The sequence below is a fragment of the Megascapheus bottae genome, chromosome X (assembly GCF_031878675.1).
Source record: "Megascapheus bottae isolate mThoBot1 chromosome X, mThoBot2.hap1, whole genome shotgun sequence".
Lineage (NCBI taxonomy): Eukaryota > Metazoa > Chordata > Mammalia > Rodentia > Geomyidae > Megascapheus > Megascapheus bottae.
This window is the reverse complement of record NC_143547.1, coordinates 75773306-75791723: the sequence shown is the minus strand read 5'-3', so window position 1 is coordinate 75791723 and position 18418 is coordinate 75773306. Positions and strand designations below refer to the sequence as shown.

Here is an 18418-nt window from a genome sequence, read left to right as displayed (position 1 = left end):
TGCAGACAGAACAGCAGCAGCAGCAGGAGGGGCTGTGTGTGCCTTGGAAGAATGACTCAGACTCTTTGGCATGAAGTTATAAAATGCTGGCTTCTGTCCATGCACCTGCTGGGTGCCACACCTTTAGTCAGCACCTGAGCTACACTCAAACCCAAAACCAGAGTAGAGGAAGATGTGGCTTCCTTCAGAAGGGGTACAGCAAAACAAGGAGCTACAAATTGTTAATGGAACTTCCCTGGGAATCATCTGTAGCTTTCTGAGCCATGTTGGCTTGGGTAAATGACTTAGATATTTTTTTTAAGGTTTTACTTCACCCACGTGCTCAAGGTACTATTGTAGTGCTAAGAGAGGATTTGGTTTTTTAAGTGAAGAGCTCTTGTGAGCTACCTGTGGAGGCCAAGACCTGAATTTTGATACTGGTCCTACCAGTGAGCAATAAGTGAAACTGAACACATTAGTTTACATTAGTTATCTGTTCTGGACTTGAACTTCTCTAGTTGTAAAATGGAATTAATCATATCTTTATTTCAGCACACAGGTGCTAAGAGGGATAACGGAAGTGAACAAGCCTTTGACTCCTTGGAAGACTGAGAAACTAAAGGTAATTGTATTGTTATTATTGCTACTATTTTATGTCCTTCATTCTTTTTCTTTATGTTTTTGCCTCTAGTAATGTCTCTGAGAAGTGATTCTCTCATTATTCAACTGTTAAGTACATGTACGTACCAGTTAGCATTTTAAGTGTTGGAATACACATAGTGAAAAAAGTCACACACCCAGCCCAAACCCTCCTAAGACCACAATCCAGCAATTTTCATCTTCATTTCAAGTTTAAATCATCTCCATTTCAAATTTAAATCAGTTTCTGCCTGGCTCCTAGAATTTTAAATGAAACGGCACTAGTGGCTCATGCCTGTAATCCTAGCTACTCAGGAGGATGAGATCTGAGGATCGAGGTTCAAAGCCAGACTGGGCATGAAAAGACCATGAGACTCATCTCCACTTAACCAGAAGAAAACCAGAAGTGGCACTGTGGCTCAAGTGGTAGAGCACTAGCCTTGAGCAGAACTCAGGGATAGGGCCCACGGCTGAGAGAAACAAGAATTTATTGTAATAAAATTAAGCTTCTTTTATTGTCTGCATTGCAGATGGGTGGGTATCCATCTCTTGGAGGAAGGTCTAAATTGAAGTTATGTGGGGGATAAGCAAAAGTAATAAATGAAATTTCTTTCACCTGCACATTTCCAAAGTGCCTGGTAAATGAATATCATCACTGTTTTTAGTGGTTCATCCTTATTTTCATACTCGTATGGTCCAGCTGTGTCTTTTGATCTCAGCTGCTACACTTATGCTAATGACTCATTCTGTCTGTGACTTCAAATTGGTCATTAAATTCCAGGTCGACTAAGCTCAGAGGTTTTTTTTTGGGGGGGGAGGAAGGATGAACAACCCTCATTGTTATCAGATATCTGCTCATCTTGTGCATTTTATCACTAAATTGCACCAAAGGTGGCTTGGTGTGAAACTACTCGAAAGGCTGGCTTCTGGTTTCTTGTTGTTTTTTTTTCCTCCCCTAGGTCCTACCTAGCACAGTGTTGGTGTTCACCAAATGCCTGTAGAAAGTATGCTGTGATCATATATTAATCAAGACATGCACCAAGCCTAGTAGGAGCACAGGACAGAATTAATTTTTCCTATTGAGTAGAGTGGGTAATGCAGAAGCATTAGAGAAAAAGCATCGATAAGTAAGTGGAAGCAGAATTGTCCTTTTCTGAGAGTTCTGGAAAAGAAATGCCCATCATGTTTGCTCTTGGTAAGCCAAGAGTATCTCTGGCACTGCTGCTTTCCCTGCCTCAGAAGTAGATGGACTTTAATGGCCTAGTCTGCAAATAAATCTCTTTAATACATTTTAAGATAGGTACCACTTATTTATACTATTAAACAGGGCTAACCTTAAAGTGTCACCTTAAATGAGACTTCAAATGCACAAAAGCTTATTACTCATGTATATTTAGTTCTACCCAGCCAAAAAATGCCGTTTAGGACAAATTGAAGTTTGAGATCTGAAAACTTAACAAATTTGGTTTTCAGAATGTAGCAGCTTGGGTCACTAGAACTGAATGTCTTCAAGCTGACTGTCAGATCTTTCCAAGGGCAAAAATGAAAGATGATATAAGCTATTACAGGCCATGAACCTGTTCTCACCCACCTGATGCCTTTACTAATTAGCTTCTTGGCCATGTAGCAATTTGGGGCAAGTGCATGCAAGCTAGATTCACAGGGGAGCCTACATTCCACTCTGCCATTTCGCAAGTCACTAGGATACTCCACTGACTGCTTCTCTGGCTTCTCTCCATCCTCTGAGCCCTGCTCAATCCTGGTGGAAAAATGGGAGCATGGGAACTTTTAACTACACAAGAGATAGATTTCTTGGGGCTTTGATGTTAGCTTTATTGTTGATTGCTTTAAAAATATTCGTATTCCTTGAACAATTAATTCTAGTTGTTGGATTATATCCTTAAGAAACAATCCAAAATAGTTAAAAGGATAAATCACCATATTACAAAGATATTTCAAAAATATTTTTCAAGGCTGTTTAGACTAGCACAGATTGGAAGCCACTTTAATGCTTTAATAAGAAAAGTAAATGTTAATACATATATTTTAATGGACTATTACAACCATTGCAATGCCAAAACATGCTTTATCCTAAATTGTGTGCATTAGTATTTCATTGCTTTGTAAAAATCATGTAGAAATAATTAAGGGGAATATTCTATGATATTGATTGACAATGCTTGAGTTGAGGTGCTGGGATTATAAGAGAAAGGTATAAAAATGAGCAGTATGCCACAGGAATCTGAAGGTTAGGTAGACATTTATATAACTCTAAAGCTTTCTTTTTTTATGCTGTTTAATTTTATACATCTTTTTATGCTCAGTATGATTTTATAAATCCTTTATAATTTTTCTGATGCAATAAGTAATAGAATGTTATAGCATGGTCTAGTCCTCTTTAGAAATGTGTGGTGTACTGGGGTGGGGAGGGAGATGTTTCCTACTACTCATGTTGTACTATTCACATCCACTTCCAAGTGAATTAATTTTGTTGCCTATTAATATGATCAAGTTAGTTGCTTCAGTACATAGTAAAGGTAAAACTGACAGCAAAAGACAACAAAGCCTTGGAGTTACTATCTTTGATCTCTCACAACAATGCTGTCAAATACTCAGAAACGCCAAGGCCTTACTGTGGCTCTCAAAATAGATTTACAGCCTAATGTAAGCAAAGGTAAGAGATAGGAGCAAAGAGTGGCAATTTTTTTAAAATTTTGTCCTTAAGCTGGTGAAGACAGACTTCAGTAAAAGCAATTGCTAAGATTGTGTGATGGTCAGAAACTTAAAATATGGGCATGAAAACACTGACCAGTAGGGCTTTTATATTTATTACAGACTGATTTGTATATCATGGTCTAAAGAAGGTATTTTGCAAGGAACTTATACTTCTACCTAGTTCAAAGATTTATCTCTTAAACATTCCCTCTTACCATTAACTGTCCATTTCCAGCATGACTTGGAAGTTAGTGTAGCATTAAGACAGGTTTATAGTTTCTTAAAAAACTAGGGTCTATCAGCGCGAGTGGTTCAAGCCTATCATCCTACTTGGTCACGGGGACTGAGATCTGAGGATCATGGATCGAAGGCAGCCCAGGTAGGGAAGTCTATGAGACTCTTATCTCTAGTTAATCACAGAAAAAATCAGAAATGGTGCTGTTGCTCAAGTGCTAGAGTACTAGTCTTGAGCAAAATTTGCTCAGGGACAACACCCAGGACCAGAGTTCAAGAACCAGAACTAGTAAAAAAAACAAAACAAAAAAACACCCCCCCAAAAAACCCCAAGCCCCCAAACCCAAGGCCAATTGAATTTAATAAGTGATTCTCTTCAATGTGAAGCTTAATAGTGTACAAGGCATAATACTTGAATTCTGGTCCTTTCTTTGACCCCTTTCAGCTTTCACATCTTTATTTGTATATGTAGATCAAGGGTTATTATCTAAATCGTTCCCCCCCACACTCTCAGTTCTATTGATAGTCTAAAGATTGTGTTACAAATAAGATTGTTTTTATAAATAAAAACAATCTTATTTCATAAAATTCCCTCTGTATCTTAGAGAAAATAATTTTTATAATACTTATAGGAATAGCTAAGTTTTATTGAGCCCTTACAATGTACTAGGCTATATACTTACCATTTTACATAGAATGTGTTTCTTAATCTCTTTAAAAATCCTTGGAGAGCTGTTTGTGGTGGCTCGTGCCTGTAATTCTAGCCACTGGGGAGGCTGAGATCTGAGGATCATGGTTCAAAGCCAGTCTGAGCACTAAAGAACGTAAGACTCTCCAATTAATCACTAGAAAATGGGAAGTAGGGGCTGTGGTTCAAGGGGTAGGGCAGTAGTCTTGAGCTGAAGAGCTCAAGAACAATGCCCAGGCACAGGGGTAGGGCAGTAGTCTTGAGCTGCAGAGCTCCAGGACATCGCCCAGGCCCAGAGTTCAAGGTCCATGACCCACACAACAAAAATCTAGAAGGTATGAGATACGGACAAGGCCAGTTAATACACCATAGCCGCAGGGCTTGAACTTCTGGAAAGTGGCCATTTTAGCCATGATACTTTTACTGCATCCCTATCATTCATTGAAAATTTAGCAAAATATGTATATGAATGTATTTTGTCACCCAAAGGAAGTGAATGTGTATCCTGGGTTGCAAGTTTGCTGGGAATGGTACTGTCTAGGATACATTAAACCACTATGGACAAACCTGAGTATGAGAATTCACTGAGCTCTCTTCATGTTTTTGGTGTGTGTGAAAGAAAGAATGTTTGAGAGAGACCAAGAATGATTGTAACAAGAGGCTTCAGCTTGGGGCCTGAGCTTTTTATGCCAGCACTCTACCACTTAATCTACAGCTCCACTTCTGGCTTTTTGGTAGTTAATTGGAAATAAGCATCTCAGAAAGCCCAGGCTGACTTTAAACCACAATCCTAAGATCTTAGCCCCCTGTGTAGCCAGGATTACAGGCATGAGCCATTGGCATCCAGCTACAACAAAAAATGTTGAAGAAGCTACATCCCATTTGCTGGGAGTAAAATTGTATTCAAGTTGACTTAAGATGTAATAGACTGAACTTAAGATTTTCTAAATATTGAAGCAAAATAAGAGGAATGTACATAAAGAAGATCTAATGAGCATATTACAAAATGTATTCATTTTATTTACTGGCCATCTTGTAATGTTGATTTGTGGGTGGACTTGGCTTATGAACCTGCTAATATGTTTTGGCGGAATGTCTTAGATACAACTGGGATTGGCCACTGAGTGCAAACGGAGTAAGAATTTAGCTTAGCATTGCTGTCATCTTGTCATAAAAGAAATGAATATATAGATTCACATTTTTACATTTAAAGACAACTGCAGATGTCCTTTCTGTTCTTATTAAACAGCCTCAAGGAAAGTGTGTGGCCAGGAGCAACAGGGTTATTTTATTGATTGGAGACTGTTCAGATCTCTGGGAGTAGCAGGATATAAAGCGGTGAGCAGATTACAGGTTACAGAATTCATACTATCTTAATTCTCGTGCAAGACACAAGGAACCTGTTTGCGTAAATAAATGGAGTAATGCTTTCCTTCTTATGTGATGCCTTCTTATGTAGATTAACATAAAATCTTAAGAAAAATAGCAGCAAAATGGACAGTACTTTGCAAAGTTTTTCATTTTGGGCTGATTTCTTTTCTCTTGTGAAACAGAAACCAAAGAAGTCCTGAAATGGGTGTGGGAGAATGGCCTGTGTTTAGATGATATAACATGAATTGAGTTTTTGAAAATGATGTGGAGGAGAATTGGGACAAATTGATTTTTCTCAATCTGGTTGTCAGAAAAAAAGCCAGTCACAATCATCATGGAGAATCTAAAAAGTACTGGAAAAGTATTGTGCATTAGTTTCTCTCCAGGGCTCAGATTTATAAGTCTTGGACATTTTTTGGTGTTGCAGTTAAAAAACAGACAAATGTTTTATTCAAAAATAGACAATAGAAGGACAATGTTTATTGACCATAGCTTTACTTACAATCCAGCTTTGATTACAAAGTTGTTCCTCTACTTTGAAACTGGGGAAGAGAACCTTAAAATAATCACCTTGCAGATCGGAGGCAATTTTGCTCTTGAACATACTTATCAATGAATTAAAATAAGATGAAAAGACACGATTTCTGAGTTTGTTAGCTTGTATCTTCTCACTTTATTTTTGAGAAGATTGCAAGGAAATAATGTTGAATTGATCATTGCGTGGTTTTGTGCGTTTATTTTAATTTGAAAAATGTGGGCATGCTCCCCAAATATAAAAATGCTCTTGTGCTTCCTTTGCATTGCTGTGATCCAGCACTGGAAACTCTGATGTGAATGTGGTATTAAAGGACATGGTTCATTTATATCTACCTAGCACACAGACTTTCACATTTTATAACAATATTGGTTGGACCTGGAGAGCTCTACAGAGGTTCAAAGTAGAAATTGTAAATGAGGATTATCTCAATTCTGTATTCTGTGGGGGGATTTACACCTCATCTTTATAAACAGAAGTCTTATAGATTCCTTTTTCTCAAACACTGGGGCTGAAAAAGAGCTGAGAATCTTCTGTTTGGAGATAGGTTACTGTTTTCTATTGAGAAGGGCAGTCAACTTTCCTACTCTAGCAAGAATGAATGGGCCATCAACCAGGTTATGAGATTGTAAGCTCCATGAGGGCAGGGACTATATTGTGTGTGTTTTTGTGTTCCTCATTGTATCTAGAATGAGGCTGACAAATGTGTGGAATAGTCAATATGCAATAAATACTAGATGACTTGGCTGAAGTTTTGTTTTTCTTCTGCCCATTTGGGGCCAAGGCAGTCAAATTGAGAGTTTGATAGTGCTTTTCCTTTGACTGAAAACCTACCTTAGGATGACTGCCATCCTTTATGGAATGTGGGTTAGTAAGTCTCATAAACTTAACCCAGAACTCACAGCAATTTGAGGTTGTACCCTAAGGTAACAGTAGGTAGTTTTTGTCATCACCCGACATTCTTAGAGGAATGTATCTTCCTGGGTCCTGCGGCTAGGACAGAAAAATCCTTTCCAGTGGTAGACGTCAGCTTTTCCATTACCTGGAAGCTGACATGACCTCCTGAACACAGCTGTGGAACAGTAAGGTTTCTTTCTGACCCTGATGGAGATGGACTCTGCCACTCACTTAAAAGCCAAGCATCATGGGACAAGTCATTCCTTTGGAAGGAGCGGTTTAGTTAACTGCTGGCTGTTGGTGGCAACATAGAAACCACATTTTTATTTCTCCCTCCCCCCCTCCTGAACATTTCAGAGTGACCAGTGATTGGACTCTTGGCGGTGCTTACCCTGAACCTGAGTTTTAGGGGAGAGGGAATCTGCTGCTGCGGTTTCTGGAGCTGTTCATAAGCAAGAATTCCCTATCCTGATCAAGGCTTTAAGCCTAAAAGAAAGCAGAAATAGGTATGGATCATCAGTGTTTGTGTGTGTGCATGTGCATGTGCGTGTGTACAAACCTATGTGTTTGCCTACCTCAGTTCCCTATGCGTGTGTGCTGGAGGGGGTGGGTGTGGCATGGGAGGGGGTGGCATCCTATTCTGGGTCTAGGGTAACTTATTCTCTACATTTCTCTGACTTGCAGAAGAGGGTTAGAAGGGGGTTTTGGATAAAATAGTCTAGTAGAGTTTTTTGTGTTATGCTTGCCAGCCTTTCACAAAGTACAAATGAAGGAAGGGAAGGTGAAATGGACTACAGAGCAAGTTGCTCAGTCTACTACTGCTTGGCTGGAATATGATGAATTGGATTTCCTTTTGCTAGTCCTGGGGCTTGAACTTCGGGCCTGCGCACTGTCCTTGGGTTTATCTCAAGGTTAGCACTCTACTGCTTGACACAGTACCACTTCCAGCCTTTTCTGTGTATGTGGTACTAAAGAATTGAACCCAGGGGCATCATGTATACTAGGCAAGCATTCTAACATTAGGCCACTCTCCTGGCCAGTAATTGGATTTTAAGAGGGTATTTTTGGCATGCCTACCATGTGTGAAGCCCTGGTTCCTTCCTAAGTACTGCTAAATAATCAGTAAATAAGTAAATATAAATAAAGTAAAAAAAAACCGTATTTGGAGGTTGAGGGACCAAATTGCCCTCATAAAACAATTGGAAACTTAGTAAGAAGAATCACGAGGAAGATGGCCACCTCCATGTACCACCCAGATATTATGAGTGATACCCTGTATCACTAAGGAAACTGGTTTGTGGGAAGCAGGATTCCAGGCTTTTCATGTAGAAACCTGAGACTTGTTAGATTGACTGACCTTCATTGACTTTTTCTATGACATAATATCCATTCTTACAAAATTACTTCAGCATCTCAGAATTTAATATTAGTATTGAATTTCAGTGCTTTCCAAGGTAGCTTACAAAGAATTTTGTCACCAGTAAATTTGGAGGAAAGGAAGTAGATTATCACTTACCATTCCTTTTTTTAGATAAGGAAATAGTAATCAAGGAAAGAGGAGTTACTTGTTTAGGTTACATACCATAGTGTGTAACCTTAGTGTGATTAAACTTTGAAAACGATGACTTTTATATTTTTAAACGTTCTCAGAGGCACACTTAAATGGAAAGTTGTGTTTCTTTATGTTCCTCCTACCTTACAATGACAATAAAATACCTTAATGACTTGGGCTAAAAGAAAATTTGTCACTACTCTCTGACCCAAGCTAATACTATATTAAGCCTGGAACATCCAAAATAAGACAATGAAAAAATTTTTTTAATAAAAATGGTACATTTCACAATCTTATAACATTTGCATTGAGGCAGGAATCATTTCTGTCTAGTGCAAGTTAAGCTCTCCTCACCTTTTGTTTTAGTTCTTATTTAGCATTTTATGTCCCCCCCCATCACATGGTAAACTCCTTTGTAAATATTGTTTATGGGGTAACTTTCCCTGGTTGTTTCTTCCCGCCCTCACAGCCACAAGACTAGGATATTTTAGTTCAAAATTGTGCTTAGGAGCAAACCTTGTATATAAGGACCTTGGAAAATTACCTATTCTGATGACCTTATTTGACCATTCCATGTGTCCTCAGTCCTAAGGAGGAAATAAGTCGTGACTGGATATTTAACTCCTACTAAAAGTGAGAGGAAACAGCTCTATTACCCCCAAATTCCTCATTTGTATTAGTAGTAGAGCCAGTAATCTAAGTAATTGATTAGTTGTCAAAGTTCAATACTCTGCTTAGTTTCTTCAATGGAATTCTCCTGCCCAAATAGTTACACTTACCCCTTGTAGTGGAGTGATTTATTCATCAACGAGGGTGTTAAGCTTCCTGTTTCCCCTTCTCAGGTCAAGGGCAGCCCAAGTGCCCAGTTTCTCTCTCTCTTCACAAGGCACCACCTGCGATAGAGATGAGAAATTCTGATGAACAGCCAAGTGGAGGAACCACAGTATTGCAACGTTTGCTACAAGAACAACTTCGTTATGGCAATCCTAGTGAGAATCGCAATCTGCTTGCTATACACCAGCAAGCTACAGGGAATGCCCCTCATTTCTCTACTGGCAATGGGAACCCAGGCCCTCAGAATGATGTACTGAGTCCCCAAGACCACCACCAACAGCTTGTGGCACACCCTGCTCGACAGGAACCCCAGGGCCAGGAAATTCAATCAGAAAACCTTATTATGGAGAAACAGATGTCCTCTCGAATGCAGAATAATGAAGAACTCCCGACTTATGAAGAAGCCAAGGTACAGTCTCAGTACTTTCGAGGCCAACAGCATGCCAGTGTTGGAGCTGCCTTCTATGTCACCGGAGTCACTAACCAGAAGATGAGGACCGAAGGACGCCCATCAGTTCAACGGCTCAATCCTGGAAAGATGCACCAGGATGAAGGACTAAGAGACCTTAAGCAAGGGCATGTCCGTTCCCTGAGTGAACGCTTAATGCAGTTGTCACTAGCCACCAGTGGAGTTAAAGCCCATCCTCCTGTTACCAGTACTCCCCTCTCTCCACCACAACCTAATGACCTCTACAAGAATCCTACTACAAGTGCCAGTGAATTCTACAAGTCCCAAGGGCTGCCTCCCAACCAGCATAGCCTGAAGGGCATGGAACACCGTGGGCCCCCACCAGAGTATCCCTTCAAGGGCATGCCATCCCAGTCTGTAGTGGGCAAGCCCCAAGAGCCAGGGCACTTCTATAGTGAGCACCGCCTGAACCAGCCAGGGAGAACAGAGGGGCAATTGATGAGGTATCAGCACCCCCCTGAATATGGGGCAGCCAGGTAAGATAGTTCTCTTTCTGTCATTTCCTGACCTCAGCCCCAACCAGCTTCTGACGCTGCGTGTTGGGAATCTTTAGGGACCGAATGGGCAGGTGTTTAGTCTAAGAAACTCTGGATTGTATGGTTCTCCCTCATCCGAGTAAAGTGCTTGTCTATCTTAATTTCTAGTCGCGTCAGTCTTGGTTAACACTGCAGTAAACCTTCCATTGACTTTATAGGTTGGGCATGGCTTCGACTACCTGTAAGATGAAAAACAAACAGTCTTGTTTCCTAGGATAGTAAAGGAAGGGTCAATGCGTCTCTTATGAGTTATCAAACATTTTTTGAAGCAGAAACAAGCTTCCCATTACTTCCAATCATTCCCCTCCATACATACCTTATCACATTTTTACAAACACATCCATTCTGTTTTCCATTATGAAGTTGTGCTTTTCCAGAGAATTATTGTCATTCTTATGGTTATTAAATAAACACATACTATAGGGGTATTATATACATGAGCAGGTTCAGAACCTGCTCCATTTGTTTCTTGAGGTTCTTGTAGTCTAGAGTGCTTTGTCTTTCTTCTGTAGGGAGTTTGGCTGGTATATTTCACATTGTTGGGCAAAAGGTTTAAACCATGGGAAGTGATGGCAGTTATGGGTGTTGTTTGTGCTATGGGCTCAGGACAATGATTGATGGTCATAATATTTGAAGGCCTAGGTGATCCACAGATTAGGCCAATGATCTCTTTGATATCTATCTCCTTTCCCCTCCTTACTTTTGGGATAGAAGGTCTTGGTTTGACATCTCTTGGTATGGAGTAGGGAGGAAGTCAGAGAAGGCGTCTGACATTTCCTGATAATTCATTCTTCCTGATACAGGTCCTGTTTTTGTTTTTGTTTTTTTTTTAACCGGAGGCATTTGACTTTGAGTTCTACCCCTAACTTCTAGGATTTTTTTCTCCCTGGTTGATCTTCTAATTCTTTAAAACTTCCTCTGTAGCTTTCAAAGGGTCCAAGTCTAAGTTGTGATAAGTGTCTCAGAGCAGGAAATGACATAAGCACAGAAGCCATTCGGCTTTAAACCAGAGCAAGAAGAACTCCATTCCCATCTGTCCAAAGACACAGTGAGGGAGTGCTCTGTTGGATTGAAAAAAACTTTAGAGGAAACTCATTCAAGCCAGCAAAATGTCAATGAAGCTGGGGTGGGGGGTTGTTTTGCTTTTCGGATCAGTATGGAAGAGTCTGTGGGACTCCCTTAGACTGGGATGGGCTTATGGTCTGTTGCCTTGTGGGAGGGGCGTGTGTTGGCTGAGATGTGGAGCAGAAGCCAAAGCCTGGATCAGCATATGGCCCGCCTTCCCAGGAAAGCTATTTTCAGAACTCATTCACCAGTATTGTTTGAGATCTGAAATGACTCCCACAGTGTTTGAAGCTAGATGGAAAAGCCCTTTGATCTGCCTAAATAAATAATGAGACAAAGAGCTTTTCTTTTTCTTTCCATACTGATTAAACCACCAGAGAAATTTAGCTTTTATATATATTTCTTTTTCTAGGAAGATATTATAATTTTTCTTTTTTAGATTATCTGTGCATTTTGCTCTCGTTTTCTCCCTTGAAGTAACAGACCATGTTGACCTGCCTTTTTTGTTTAAGTACTGAGAATCGAATCCAGGGCCTCAAGCATGCTAAGCAAGTGTGCTATATCCCCAGCTCTTTTTCAGTATTTTTAATACACAAGTATGCTCTATGCATTGTTTTTCTATGGACAGTAGCTGTGTGATTGGTATGCTTAATGAATAATAAAACAGCCCAAATGGAAGGATAGTTGGCTTGAAGTTTTGGTCTAAATCAATCAAATTGTGGCCGTAAGCTCTCTGCATATACTCTAGGAGGGAGTGGTACCTATTGACAGATTCCTGGCCTGCAGAGGTTGTTGAGCATTTTTTCAGAAATGTACTGCTTTTAGGTGGTGATACTTTTCCTTGTTTTTTCTTTAACATTCTCGCTATTATGCAGTTTGTTTTGTGAATACCTTTGCAAGTAACTACTGCTAGCAGAAAACAATTCAAGGACTAAGTTCTTAATCAGGATACAAAACAAACTTTTAAAACTAATAATAAAAAAATGCCTGGGGGCCAGGAGTTTGGCCTAGTGGTAGAATGCTTGCCTAGCATGCACAAAGTCCAGGGTTTAATTCCTCAGTACCACATACATAGAAAAAGCCAGAAATGGTGCTGTGGCTCTAGCCTTGAGGAAGCCTAAGGACCTTGCCCATGGCCCGAGTTCAACCCCTGGGACTGGCAAAGAAAAAAAAAAACAACAACACCTTGTTTGCTTTTAGACATGCAATGAAATGCTGGAGGTTTGCTGTTAAAATGAACAAAATGTTATAAACAATCCTTTGATTACTTCATCTTCCCTATGCCCTCCTTCCTGCTTAAAAAAATGTCTGAATACCCAGAGCTCCAGATGGAAAACAAGGCCAAGTCATCTGAAGAATTTTTAACTTTCTGATTCTTTGTCTTTCTGAGTGGTAAGGTTTTTGTGAATAGTGGTTTATAAATCAACTGCTTTTTAAAAAAATTAAGTCATTTCTGTTTAAAAAGCAGCCACCTCCTTTCAATTGTTGAAATTCTGCCCAGATCTGAGGTTTCTTGAAATCCTTGTTGAGTGGATTCTCAGGGTGACCTAAGTCTGTGGTTCAGAGCAGAGCTGGTTGTGCAAGAGGAACCATCCGGAATTTGCAGTCCTCTCCACGATACACAGATTCACCATCTCAGAGCCTGGAACAGACACCGTATTTTTGTAGTGGTGAGAAGTTGGATTTGGGATGTTAATGGCACTTGTTTTAGTTACAGTGAATGTGTGTGTGTGTTTGGGGGGTTGCACATGTGGACATCTATGTGTGTGTATTTTCCTGTCTATGTGTCAGGGTGGGGGTGTGAGGACTCCCAGGCCATGAGGTGGTAGTAGGGTAGAAGGTGCTGTGTCAGCTGGATTGAATGGCTTTGACTTTCTCTTTGTCTTTACCAGCTGTCTCTGAAAGAGTGTTTCCCCTACCCCACCCCCATACTACCTACCTCCCCTGACTTTAAGAACACTGATTTTTGCCTAGCAGTGTCTTGTCTTGTATCAGTGGCCATTGTCTCCTTTTGTGCAGAATACCAGTGCTGTGACCCAGGTAGTCTTAGGAAGGGGTAGGTTGCAGGGTGGAGAAGTATATGAGGAGGCAGGTGAGATCTTCCCTGAGATCATGTGATTCTATTGTCTGCTAGGTAGTTTGTTCTTAGTTAATGTGTCAGTGGGAAGCATTTCCAGTTGCTGTGTTACCAGAAGGACCTGAAAAGTGTGCTGTTCATGTGGCTGTTACTTTTATTTTTACTATCAGTTCTCCTTCGGTTATTATTCTTTAATACTGAATATATTTTTACGTCCTCTGACATCCCCTAGAACTCTCCCTATTTCTTCATCCCCCTCTTGTCAAAGGGAAATTCATTCTACTGTTAAGACTGTTCAGCTTTCCAATTGGAAGTGGGAATTGCTGAAGCCCAGATGGAATTCTTTGCTGGAGGGCTTTTCCTTCTTCTGTGACTGCCCAAGATTTTGCTTCTTTGCAAACCTGCCAGTGATGAACTTCCTTGCATTTTCCAACATACAGTTCATTCAGATATACTTCCTTTTCCAGTTTAGAGAACTAGGGGGTTGTTGCTGCTCAGCTCTGCTTATCTTTATCCTAAGCTTATCTAATCCAGAACTACTCAATCCGGAAACCTTGGGGTCTCCTCTTTTCCTAGTCCCCTGTGAGGCTGTGTACTGTCCAGGACCTGGAAAGGCATTTCAGCCTCCAGGCGTGAGGAAGGCCAGTGGCTGAGGGTGAGAGAAAGATATGGTTTGCTCTATGGGACCCAGGGAAATTCAGAAGAAGCCCAGTTCAGAACTGGTGTTTAATCTTTAAAACAGAATACTTCCCAAGTACTGTGGTTTTCAAATTCTGAGAATAAGGATGAAAGCTAATAGAATATTCTTAAATTTTCAAGTGACATAATTTTTAAGCCCCTTGCTAAGGAGATGCAAACCCCCTAGCAAATCCCAGCATGTTATGTTTGAACTCCAGGGATACCCACTGAATGGAAAATGGGACCTTGTCTTCAACTACAATTATAAATAGTTCCCAGGCATTTTTGCCAGTCCTGAAGCTTGAACTCAGGGCCTGTGCACTGTCCTTGAGCTTTTTCAAGGTTAGCACTCAGCCACTTGAGCCACAGCATCACTTCTAGAATTTTCTGTGTATGAGGTACCAAGGAATCCAACCCAAGACTTCATGCATTCTATGCAAGCACTCTACCACTAGGCCCCATCCTGGCCCAGTTCCTACTCTTTATAGGGGACTGAGTGTTTCTTTGAAAGAAAGTAATTGCAGAAACTTTCCAGTTATAATCATGTCAATTTCTTCTATACTCAAGTAGTCTTCATGTATTCTCCAAAATTCAGCAATTATTTGTGTGTGTGTGTGTGTGTGTGTGTGTGTGTGTGTGTGTGTGTGTGTGTGTATTTGGAAGTGCTTGGGTACTATGGAAGCATATAGGGGCTGAGGGATAAAACAGACGGTATGAGCAGGATTGATACTTTTATGACCGTCTAGGTGATGGAGGGTCCATTGCAATTGTTTGGAATGATTTTGTAGTTGTAAAAAGCCATTAATAGAAGCTCTTGTGGGGAATAAATGAATTACAATAGTACCTGGAGTGTATGGGGGAGGGATGTGTCTTAGCATCTGGAATACCATTTAAAAAGTTAATTGGCCCTGGTAATTTGTCCTAGTTCTACGATAAATTTTAAGCAAATTAGCATAAAGATTAGCCCATAAGTAAAATGCTAACAAGGTCAAACTATCTCACTGGTAAGAGCCTAACTTTTTATTGAACTAAAAAAAAAGTGAAGAACTTAGTGTTTCTGCAGTTTTTATGTATCTTCAGGAAATAAACAGGCTCATGCAGATTAAGTAATTTAAACAAGGTTGAACAGTTAGTGAACAGTAGAGAAAGTCTTTTAAAAACTCTCCCTGTCAGGATCCAAATCCATGCTCTTAGCCATCTGTCCTCCTTGGATTGAGAAATGTCAACTGCAGGACAAGCGTCCACATGATGTGGGAGCAAATGAGGTTAGCTGGGCATTGGCTGGAGAGGGTGAAAAAGCTTTTTGTCTTCAGTGTTCACAGATAGTTATTCTTGGTAGTGGTGATGGTGGAACTTAGTCAATATAGGTTGAACATCTGAGATTCAGCACATTGAAATCTCTACATTATGTCTGAAAAGGCCAGAAAATGGCAACTGAGAAAGAAGATTTCTGCCTTGTTGGCACTACTGCTAATTTATTTTATAGTTAGATGATTGGTTACCTAGTCTAAGTTTTAGTTTTCTCCTATCCAATGATAGTACTGGGCTAAATAATTAAAAAGGCTTTTTAACTCCTTATATTTTTATGAATTATTATAAGCTAAACAGTATGCTCTTCCAAATTGTAGTGTTGTTACTGCTTATGGGCTTTATAAAAAATACTAAGTATAAATTGTTATTACAAGTAATAAGTATTTGAGGTCAGATATAAGAAGTGTCTATACTTTTGAGTAATTTGTATGAATGTATGAATTCTCACAGGGAGTTGCAGATAGGAAGATGAATGGTAGTTTTTGATGGTTTGTTTCCTTAAGCAAACAGTTTCAAAATTTGAATTTGAGTATTTATGTGTGCTGTTTTTCTATTTTGTTGGTCATGGGGCTTGAACTGTGAGTATGGAGCTCTTCAGCTCAAGGCTACCACCCTACCCCTGAGCCTGGGGCATTGTCCCTGAGCTCTTCAGCTCAAAGCTACTGCCCTACCCCTGAGCCACAGCACCACTACCAGTTTTCTAGGGGTTAATTGGAGTTAAGAATCTTACGGACTTCAGTGCTCGGGCTGGCTTTGAACCATGATCCTCAAATGTTAGCCTTATGAGCAGCTAGGATTACAGGCGTGAGCCACTGTGCCCAGCCCTAATGTTATTTCTAATGTAAGATTTAGTTTGAAATAATGACAGGAAAATCATTGTGTAAAGGAATCTTTGAGAATACCTAAGCAGTGAGTATAGAGGCATACATACATCTTTCAGATTTTTACCAAGTGATCTCAGGGGTCATGTGTTTCAATGCTCTATGGAATCATGTCTGTTTGTCAGTCACAGAAGGTTGGACTGGGAGTGTCTAACTCTGTCTATTCCTCATTTTTCAGGTGGCCTCGTGGTGGTGCTTCCTCCTGTCACATTCTTGTGCCTTAGGATAGAACTTAATGAAAGTTTGCCCTTTGTGTTTTGCAGGCCAACACAGGACATCTCATTGTCATTGTCAGCCAGGAACTCTCAGCCTCACAGCCCTACTTCTTCTCTGACATCTGGGAGTTCCTTGCCCTTGCTGCAGTCTCCACCATCCACTAGACTGTCTCCTGCACAACACCCTTTGGTTCCAAACCAAGGCGACCACTCAGCTCACCTGCCTAGGTCACAACAGCATTTTCTTTCTAGTCAGGCTCATCAGGGGGATCATTATCGTCTCTCCCAACCTGGCCTGACTTCGTCACAGCAGCAGCAACAGCAGCCAGGAGAAGCCTACACAGCCATGCCTCGGGCTCAGCAGTCTGCTTCCTATCAGCCAATGCCAGCTGACCCTTTTGCCATTGTCTCAAGAGCCCAGCAGATGGTTGAGATTTTATCAGATGAAAACCGGAACTTGAGGCAGGAGTTGGAAGGATGCTATGAGAAGGTGGCAAGATTACAGAAGGTGAGGCTCCCTTTGTGGGACAGTAGAGGCTTCCTTCAAATGTTTTTTTTTCTTCCAGTCCTGGGATTGAGCTCAGAGCCTGGGCATTGTCCTTGGACTTTCTCAAGGCTAGCGCTCTACCATATGAGACTCAGCACCACTTCCAGCTTTTTTCTATGTATGTGATACCGAGGAATCAAATCCGGGTCTTCATGCATGCTAGGCAAGCCTTCCACCACTAGGTTAAACTCTCGGTCCCTCCTTCAAATCTTATATATTAGTAGAACTTAGTATTCCTACATTACTCATAGAGAAGTTTGGGATAATGTGATGGCATCCAGCTTTGGAAAAAACCTTCATCTATAGGAAAATTACATTTTATATTAGAAGGAAAAATTACATAGCCACTTCGAAAAACATTTATGGTACTTCCAAAGGCAAAAATGATGCTTCTTCATCGGGAATACTGTTGAGTCTGTGTTGTGGGAGAACTTGGCAGCATTTGAAGCCTTTTTGTCTTGATTTTATTTTCCCCATTTGATTTTTAATCATAAAGAAACATAGTTCATAATTCCTAAAAAATCTCACTAGTTGAAGTTGGTGTTTGGCCTGCCTTGTTTACGAAAAGGTTCAGAGAACACTTCCTAGTGGGAGTTCTTGGTATGCTTTTTTCACACAGGCCCTCCTCCCATCTTTTAATTTGGTTCCTCTCCATAGCTTCAATTTAACATCTGCTCTCTTTTTTTCTGGTGTGTGTGTGGGGGGTCAAGAAGGACTTAGCACCACAGCTGGGTGACAGGTGACAGCCCTAGGCTGAGGAAATAGGAAAAAGAGTGTGTGTCCCCAGTTCACATTCTTCTCTGGCCTCCTCTTGTCTTCTGCAGCTGGTAATTTAACTCTTAAGTGCCCCCAAGCTATGAACTTTAGGTCTTTGCCTCTAATTGGTGGATAGAGCTGTGGCTTTAGAATAATCTTTACAGCTTTTGTCGTTATGAAGTTCATGTGGCATGGTCTCCCTGCAATGTGTATTGGTGAAGGAGGTAAAACTCTGAAGGTGGAGGAGAGCCAGTTGTCTTTGTATTAGTCAACAGCACAGTCTTTAAAAGACACCAGAAGTGGACATCTCAATGGCCTAAATAGTGCTTTGAATTTGCCAGTACTAGATCTTGACCCTAAAGTAGAGAAAGGCTTGTAGTCAGCAAAGTATTTCTATGTGGCAAAACTCTGCATCTTCTCCAACATTTCCATATCTAAA

The 18418-nt window shown here is 40.5% G+C and overlaps 1 protein-coding gene across 2 annotated transcripts in view; it reads left to right on the top strand.

Annotated features, from left to right (window-relative positions):
- The window catches only part of Amot (angiomotin), a 66846-nt gene that overhangs the window by 9334 nt on the left and 39094 nt on the right, over positions 1-18418 (top strand). For both annotated transcript variants that reach the window (XM_090327034.1, XM_090327033.1), the window contains exons 2-5: positions 532-601; positions 7416-7564; positions 9453-10389; positions 16725-17184. In XM_090327034.1, coding sequence (XP_090183160.1) covers positions 9515-10389; positions 16725-17184 — 1335 coding nt within the window. In that variant the 5' untranslated portion in view covers positions 532-601; positions 7416-7564; positions 9453-9514. The remainder of the gene's footprint in view (positions 1-531; positions 602-7415; positions 7565-9452; positions 10390-16724; positions 17185-18418) is intronic.